A 9,452-nucleotide genomic window follows, 5' to 3' on the forward strand; every position below is an offset into this window, starting at 1 on the left:
ATAACAACTAGATAACAATTTTTTACGATTATTTTATGTACCAAAAGTTTTGAAATTCCCTTTAATGCGAAGATTGAAAAGAATTAATTGATTGTCTATGGAGTTAATGGCCATGACTGTACACCAATAGAACGAGAGAGAACTCATGTTTTGTTTTTGTTCGTGTGTACATCTTTATGATTGATTGTACACTTTGCCTATGTTAACATGCACATAAATATCTAGACGTGTGCAATTTCTTGTGCTACCAGTTTTGAGTAATAATTGGCATGCATGCATGTACTGATTACAAATTGATACCTTTTTTTTTCTCTATCGGTCAAACTTGATCCAAATTCATACTACTTGATCCAATCATTATGCTTTATTGGAGCCTGGCGCTCAATGAAGCGAAGTCAAGAAATATACTACATGAAAATATACTACGGGTTCTTCTTTTATCTGCCGGAGGTGGGGTCATTCTTTAGTTGTTAGTAAAATTTGAAATTTTGAAGGCAAAAGTTTACACAATTTAGAGGTAGATGTATTGTCTCCCTTGTTATCAAGTTCAAGGTTCAAATCTTGTAGCTGATAGTTGGGATGGAAAAAGTGTAACAAGGAGCGAGAGGGTAAAAAAAAAAAAAGATAATGTTGTGTTTATAGTGAGTCCATCCGTTTGAGAATTCATTTTTCTGCAACCTAAATTTCTTCAAGGTGCCTCTGGATCGATAGATTTAGATTAGCTTCTAGTATGACTTATTCTTTTATAGAAACGATAAACACCAGAAATATAAGAACGATAAATTCAGATGTCGCCATCCCAAAGCTCCTCTATCGATTTGTATGGCCCGGTTGGATGAACAAACACATCCCCAGAAAAGCCTCTCCGCTGAGGAATCTGCAGAATTTGATCCATTTCTTCTTTGGTGAGTTCCCAATCAAATATTTGGAGGTTTTGTTTCATCCTTTCCTTGTTGAAGCTCTTCACTATGACGCTTGCTCCTTGCTGATATATGCATCTCAATGCAACCTATTTACATCAATTGCCATGATTGAGTGTCCATGTTAGTGCCAGAACACACACACACACACACAGATGAATTATATATTGTGTGTAATTTGTGGGAATGTTTAGATTTATAAACATGGACAATATTGATATATAACGGAAAAGACAAAGTCCCATGCATATATACATATGTAGATTCACTACTAAAATTTTCATTCGAATAAGTGAGGACCTGTGGCACGGTTTTGCCCTTTGAAGCTGCAATATCTTTGATAATTGGGTTCTCCACGATTGCATTGGTGCCCCAAAAGTTACCATAAGATCCAAGGGGAGACCAAGCACTTACAGCAATTCCTTTCTCTTTGGCAAATGGTACTAATTTTCGCTGCTGCCAACCAACATTCATCTCCACCTGAAAAACAACTTTCAATCTCATTCTCAAAAAAAAAAAAAAAAGTCTAGGGAACTGATGGACCTTGGTGTTAACAGATGTCGAACATGGACATCGTATAAAGAGCAAGGGTCAGTTTAACTATCAAAATCACCCAAATTTTCTGTAATTAATTCGGTTTTTTATGCCATTTTATTATCAATTATATGCAACCGTAAAAAATTTATATATAGGTCATTAGACTAAATGGTGGATCCCGTTACTGCTAGTATATTTTAATCAGGTAATTGTGAGATTTCTGATTTCTCACTGAAGAGCTACAGTTTACCTGATTAATTGCTGGAGGGATGGTAGCAATTTGTAGGAGTTTAGAGATTTTTTCACAGGTGAAGTTGCTCAAACCTATGGACTTTGTTAAGCCTAATTGGCTGCATTCTTCCATGGCCTTCCACGTTCCATGCATATCAAAAGGGAGAATTTCATCTTCGGCGAGACTGAACATCTGAGCACCGTGTTTTAGCCTCACCGGCCAGTGAATCAGATAAAGATCTAAATACTCTAGCCCCAACTTCCTACAAAAGTAGAATTATAAGTAAGTTTTGTAAGTCAATAATGTATCAAAAACAAAAAAAAAGAAAACTCTTGGTGAATAAATTGAAGAAACAATAATTTTTCCTTGTATTTCATTGCATTGTCAGTTTGATTATAGTGGCAAATTCATAGTCATGAGGTAACTTGTGGTTAATCAGCTGCAATAGCACTAGAAGACACATCCATTTATAATGCGAAAGTCGTCAACTTAATACGTGCTTTAGTAGCAACAAACTACATTACATCCGCAGCCCCACCAGGATGTAGTCTTTAGGTTCTTAGAAGTGGTATTAAAGATATGACCTGTCTAACAAGTATCCAATGAATATTCGTAAAGGGGAGAGCAATAATCATGAGTGTTTGTATTTATTTGACAGGATAAATGTATATTTATATGATAAATTCGGTGAGATTATTATACAAGCATGTATCTTAGTTTATTTTCTTCCTTTAGTTAATGCATGTTGGGGAATGATAGTGGGGTAATATGTATCCTGATTTGCAATCACCCCACCTGCTTTGAAAAAAATTCAAATGAGGTGTCAGAACATTCTTTTGGTATAGTCAGGTCTGTATACCCGTTAGCGTCTTACACAGTTTCTTTAGACCCCTTTCCCTTCAGATGAAGATAAATTAGGTTATAGGAATGTTATTGCTGTGGTAAAAAAGATGTACAAGTATCAAAGTTTTTTCTTAACAGGACGTAAATGATGGCGGAGAAGATTAATAAACATCATAATGTGATTCAAATATGGTTGAGACTTGAGACCCAACATCAACATCAGTCACATCACCACAAGAATCCTTAATTAGCATGTTCAGCGTGAGAAATTACTTGAGTTGAATTCATACAATCTACTGCACGTTATACTTGTAGAAGTGATGCATAGCACCTATCTCAAAAATAATTAATGTAATTATAAGCAATAAATATATCCCAATTTGAGAGGCAACATTAATGAGGGAAACAATATATATATACATATATGTATGGTGTGTAATACAAGGTCATGCCCAATTTACACGCATCATGGAGTTGGGTAGAATACCCATTACACGCATTGGATGGGTAGAAAATTATTAAAAGAGGAGTAATTGGTGCAAAAGATGAGTTATTGGTGGGTTACCCATTAATTAAAAAATTAATTATGGACCCATGCTATTATATCTTGTGGAGTGTAATTCATTGTGAGTGGAAGTGTAATAAAAGAGGAGAAAGTGGAATGCTGACGTGCATTTGGATTACACTCTAAAGAGTGTAAATCATTGTGGATGCCTTAAGCAATTTTTTTTTTTTTTACAAGTTTAAGGCACATCAACTTTGACCCAAAGGAAAGGGAAAAAAGGGATTCAAATGGTGATGAGAATGGTACCCAAGAGTTTGTCTGAGGGCAGGCAGAACAAGGTCATGATCAGCATCGGTACACCAAAGCTTAGAAGCGATAAACAATTCATCCCTGCTCTTAATTAATCCAATCTCCAATGCTTTAGCCACAGCTATGCCAAGAGCTTCCTCAGTGCCATAACATGCTGCTGTATCAAAATGCCTGTATCCAATCTCCATTGCATCAATAAAAGCTGTTACTAATTGCTCTGATGGTGGCAAAGGATGCGCGGCACATCCTAAGCCCACCGCTGGCATTTTGTGGCCTGAGTTTAACACTATTTCTGGGATTTTTTGTTCAACCTTTTCCATCGTCTCTGGCACAATTGTATTAATGGAAATCAATGGAGAAAAATGCAAGAATTTACAGAAGAAACTTCTGTCAAAAGGCAGTTATCTTCAATTGATGAAAAGAGGGGTGAGAAGAAGTGGGGATCCTGACGGTTCCCTATATATTGATAGTACAGTAACATCATAAATTCATTCATACTTACCCTTTTTCTAATTGTGATTGGTATCCACGGGGCAAAGAAGGAAAGAAAATCAAGAAAATGAAAAACATGACGTTTCGAGAAAAGGGCAACAATAAGACGGAAATAAAGGACCACTACCAATTGCCTAAAAAAAAGAAAAGGACCACTACGAATTGAAAAACGTCTACCACTAGTATTATCCTCTTCTTTTTTTTTGGTACTAGTCTACTTGCCATTTGTTTTAAAATTGCTAGGCATTGATATTACCTGATTAGGTTGAAGGCAATCACTCGTTCAAGAAATCTGATAGTTGATAAATTGAAAGTGCATTTCTTCGTGTGCACATTTTTACGACTAATTAAACACATGAATGCTTATACGTGTTCGACAACTTGTTTGATTAATTGCTGCTTTGACTTTTGTCTTTTTTAGTTAAATTTATTCTCTTTTTTTTTTTTTGAATATTCCAACCCTTTTCATTTTCTGTTTTAGTACATTTTGGAGACTAGGGAAAGAGATAGGTGCACCTTAAAAAGTTACTAATTAGTTAGCTTTCTACGTTAAGGTATACTTTGATGTGAAAAAACTTTGCTTTCCGTGCTTAATTTGGCCCCAAAGAATAAAAAGGAAGCCCCGTTTTGACTTGTCCAATTGGCTGTTTAATCAAGAATAGCGAGTACACAACACTTAGCCAATAAAATGGAGTTGGCCCGGCCCCCCGCAATTAGTACATAAGTGCAATTATTTTTCTAAAACTTAGACATTAATATTTGATAAAAAGTGCTCGTATATCATTTTTTTTAGCTTAGAAGTTAGAGAGTGCTCATGTATGTCATGTAAGTAACTTTGCACCTTAACGCCTGAATTTGAGAAAATGACAAAAAATAAAATTAGGTCTCGTCTGGATTGCTATTTTTTGGAGTTTCTGTAAAAAAATATACTGTAACGATTTGACGGATGTAAAATAAAAAAGGAGATTGAAAAATGTAATCACGAAAAATATTAAAATTTTTCTTTTGAAAATTACACTTTCAAGAGTTGAATGGCCTTTTCAGATTTAAAAAAAAAAAGTTTAATGACCAAACCATGCAATTTTAAATACTCGGTGATCTTTTGTGCTATTTACTCTCTACATAATCATTTTATTTCTTTTTCCTGTTGATTATTTGTTTTTAAATCTTTATAAAAAGAAATATTAAACAATCCAACAATTGACAACTGATAATCAAACCTATTATGGTGTTTTGGTAAAAGATAAGTCACTACGATGTTGGGTTGGGCTGCTTCCCTATTTGATTTGAGAATACCCTAACGGCATTGGAATTTGCCCCAGAAAATAAAGTTGATCATCATGGTAGAGTTGAAGTTCACATTGTCCAGAAATTCAGATGTCGCCATCCCAAAATTCCTCTAAAGATTTGTATGGCCCTGTTGGATCAACAAGCGCTTCCGTTCCGGGGGCTCTACGCTGAGGAATCTGCAGAATTTGATCCATTTCTTCCTTGGTAAGTTCCCAATCAAATATTTGGAGGTTCTGTTTCATCCTTTCCTTGCTGAAGCTCTTCACAATGACGCTTGCTCCTTGCTGATATACCCATCTCAGTGCAACCTACTTACATTAATTAACATGATTGAGCCTCATAATATATTGTTTGATCTCTGTGTGTGTGTGTGTGTGTGTCTATATATATATATGTATCTGTGTGTGTGTGTGTGTGTGTGTGTTTTTTTTTTTTTTCAACTTTCTTGCACGCAGTCATAATAATTCAGGACCTGTGGCACCGTCTTGTTTCTTGAGTCAGCAATATTTTTGATGATTTGGTTTCATGACTGCATTGCTACCCAAGAGTACCATACTCAAGAGGAGACCAGCATTATGTGAATTCCTTTCTCTTTGGCAAATGGTACCAATTTTCGCTGCTGCCAACCAACATTCATCTCCACCTGAAAATTTTTCATTCGAAAATTCCATCATGCATTCCACTATAGTGGCCAATGTTGGCGAGGTTAATTTCAAAGAAGGTAAAAGAGAAAAAGTCTCAAACGGGCTGCTTGCTAATTCCACTATCAAATTACATGTCTATTGTCCACAAAACTCAGTTAACTGGTAAACTATGAAATTGCCGGTATTACTCTCAAGATTTGCAGTTTACCTCGAACCCCATTAACCCAATTCCAAGAAAAAAAAAACAAAAAAAAGAATCACCTGATTAACTGCTGGAAGGATGGTAGCACTTTCTTGGAGCTTGGAGATTTTTTCACAGGTGAAGTTGCTCAAACCTATAGACTTTGTCAAGCCCAATTTGCTGCATTCTTCCATGGCCTTCCACGTTCCATGCATGTCAAAAGGGAGAATTGCATCTTTGGTGAAATTGGACACCGAAGTACCCTGCTTTAGCCTCAGAGGCCAGTGAATCAAATAAAGATCCAAATACTCTAGCCCCAACTTCCTAGCAAAGAAGAATTATGACAAGAAAGAGCAAGTCAATCATGTATCAGAAAACAAAATTTCTTGGTGGATGAATCAAAGAAACGAATAATTTCTCCTGATCATATTCCCTGCCATTGTCAGTGAGAACAATGAAAATGATCAATTTTTTTTTCTTTGAATGCAAGGCTCTTATAGTCAAGTGATTTTGATTTTAGTGACAGGTACGGGCCATATGAACAGTACTCAAAATATCACATATGAGTTTTAGTGTCGTACAGGGTGTTCATGTTCATTTAAGATCCTTTCCAAAAGAGTTCAACAGTTCAGTAATGGTCGTTAGTGTATCCCAAATTCATTAAACTGCTAAAAATTTGCAATAGATTAAGTACCTTAATTACTAGTGATTGTCTGATTAAATAGTCAAGATGATGCGATAATACAAGGGTTAATTGCACTTTACACATTCAACTATACTCCAATTTTTACTTTGGTCATTCAACTTTAGAGTACAACACTTTAATCCCTAAAATAGAAAATTTGTCCTACTTTAATCTCTGATGTATAAAATTTGTCACATTTAAATCTTCAAAGTATAAATTTGTTTCACTTTAGTCCTTAAAGTATAAAATTTATCCTACTTAAAAATAAAATATGTCTCACTTTCATTGAAGATTTTACTTAAGTGGGACAAATTTTATCCCTAAAATGTCCCATTTTGAAGTTTAGGACCAAAATTAGAATGTAAATGTATTTGAAGGGTGCCAAGTGAAATTAACCTATAATACAAGCATCCTAGTTTGTAGTCTGTCCAGCAAGACGACATACATGATGGCGGGGATATCAAGAAGACTTTGAGATATTTCATACCACCACAAAAATCCACAAATTTTTTTTGACAGAACAAAAATTCCTAATTAGTATGATTAGCTTGAAAAATCAATTGGCTTCATCCCCATCCTTATTCCCCCCTTCCTCTCCAAACATTCCTCTGGACTAAACGTTGTACTTCTATCCATCCATGGAAAGTGATAATCTCTATTTCAGATACTCTTAATGGAGTTACAACCGATGAAAAAGTCCAAATTTGGGGAAAAACAATGTCGGAAAACTATGTGCTACTCCCAAAAGAATCAAAGAGTTAAATATAAAAATACCTGTTCTAATCAAGAACCACGCAGGTCTTCTTCAGTCATAAGACTCAAGACCAAGGCACCAGAAATTTCATGGTATAGAATATATTTACATGCTCATATCTATGCATGAATATTCTTATTCAGGTATTAGATAAGGGAAAAAATTATAAGAATTAGAAAAAAAAAAGGGGAAAAAAAAGAGATTCATATGGTGATGAGGAAAGTACCCAAGAGTTTGTTTGAGAGCGGGCAGAACAAGGTCATGATCAGCATCAGTAGACCAAAGTTTAGAAGTGATGAACAATTCATCCCTGCTCTTAATTAATCCAATCTCTAGTGCTTTAGCCACAGCTTTACCAAGGGCCTCCTCTGTGCCATATAATGCTGCTGTATCAAAATGCCTATACCCAATCTCCATGGCATCAATAAATATTGATACTAGTTGTTCTGATGGTGGCAAAGGCTGACCTGCACATCCTAACCCCACCAATGGCATTTTGTGGCCTGTATTTAACACTATTTCTGGGATTGTTTCTCCAGCTTTTTCCATGGTCTCTGATGTAGTTGTCCTAATGGAGAAAATGCAAGAAGATAATATGAGGCAGTTATCTCGTCTCAAATTGATGAAAAGAAAGAGGGGTGTGAGAGATGGGGTTGTAGTATAGCGGTTGTGTTTATCCAGGCCTTTTATGTTTGTGTGTATGATTTAGCGTATGTTGAATAGTGAATTCCTTGTCTTCGCCTTCACGCACCGTGATTGGCACGCACCGGTCAAAACACGAAAACAACCCAAGGCGGGTTAGCGGAGTTGGTTGGGAAAGACTTCTAAAAGTCTATTTGGGCGTGCCAGGTCTATGACTCAACTCAATCCTCGCTTGATGCATGTACAGAGGTTCCAACCACAGTTATCAAATCCGACTCGAATCGATGGTCGAATCGATCAACTCGATGAACTGATCGTAGGATAAGTTGAATTGCTAATTAAACTAGTTATATAATAAATTTGTTAACTAGCCAACGATATGATGGTTTAATCGGTGAATCAAAAAAAATATAGTCGGTTGAATCACTAACTTAAAAATTTTATTATTTTTATAATTTAAATTCTTACTCCTCCAGCCCTTCTTCCCATTTTAAGGGGTTGGGTGGACTTTTCAGACGATCCAAGGATGTCACTTGGGTTACCCCTCTTTCTAGTGTGAAAAGTTATAGATTGAGATTTAGCAATCTCTACTCTCTATGCCTTTTCCAAAACATCCGTGAAAGTTGTGATTTGGGCGGCTGCTAGGGACTCTTGGATTTCTACATTCAACCCCTGAATAAACCTCCTTATCCTTTTTTGTTCTGTGATCACAAGCTCAGGGGCAAATTTGAAAAGTTTAGTGAACCGCTCCTCATACTCAGTCACACTCAGTAACCCTTGTTTCAATTTAATAAAGTCATCCTCTCTCTTTTCTTGTATCATAGGCGGAAGGAATTTGGCATTGAACTCCCTCTCAAAGTTTGCTCAAGTTCAAGGGGTTTGTTCTCTTTCCCACTTTGCCCTGACAACGTTCCACCACGAGCGGGCTGCTCTCTCAAACTGAAAAACGACAAAATTCACTTGCTTTTTCTCGGCATAATCTAAGGCAGCAAAAATCTCCACCATTATTTTCAATTAATTCTCCGCTACCTCGGGATCAGACCTTCCATGAAACTTAGATGGAGCGAACTTCAATAATCACTCTAGGGTTCTATCCTCACCCTTCTTTTGATTCCTAGGTTGGTTGACTGGTTCAGGGTCTTGGCGCTCAACTAAATACTCGAGAACATTGATTATGCGGTTAATGGCCGTAGTCACTTGGTCACCTTCTTCGTTTCTAGGGTTTTGGTTTGGACTAGTTGCGGATCCCTCACCTCTCTCGGGAGTGCGGGGTTGCCGAAACCCATGCCCACGTCCCCGTCTACGTTCTCGCCGATCCATTTAGTAAGATTCTAAACACATAATAAAAGAGGAAATATAAGTATATAAATTGAAAAACATGTACACACTGCAAGAACACTTTAAAATCAAAGTATAGA

General features: G+C 36.4%; 1 protein-coding gene and 1 pseudogene across 1 annotated transcript; both read right to left on the bottom strand.

The window, feature by feature from the left end:
• Positions 1–751: 751 nt before the first annotated feature.
• LOC113767524 (methylecgonone reductase-like) lies at positions 752–3,666 on the bottom strand. The gene is made up of 4 exons (XM_027311645.1): positions 3,344–3,666; positions 1,708–1,951; positions 1,221–1,400; positions 752–1,009 (listed from the first exon to the last, which is right to left on the bottom strand). Exons 1-4 carry the CDS (start codon positions 3,664–3,666, stop codon positions 785–787), a joined length of 972 nt encoding a protein of 323 aa, XP_027167446.1. The 3' UTR covers positions 752–784.
• Positions 3,667–4,957: 1,291 nt separating this feature from the next.
• Positions 4,958–8,085, bottom strand: LOC113767525 (annotated as a pseudogene).
• Positions 8,086–9,452: the final 1,367 nt, after the last annotated feature.

The sequence above is a fragment of the Coffea eugenioides genome, chromosome 4, assembly GCF_003713205.1.
Source record: "Coffea eugenioides isolate CCC68of chromosome 4, Ceug_1.0, whole genome shotgun sequence".
NCBI lineage: Eukaryota > Viridiplantae > Streptophyta > Magnoliopsida > Gentianales > Rubiaceae > Coffea > Coffea eugenioides.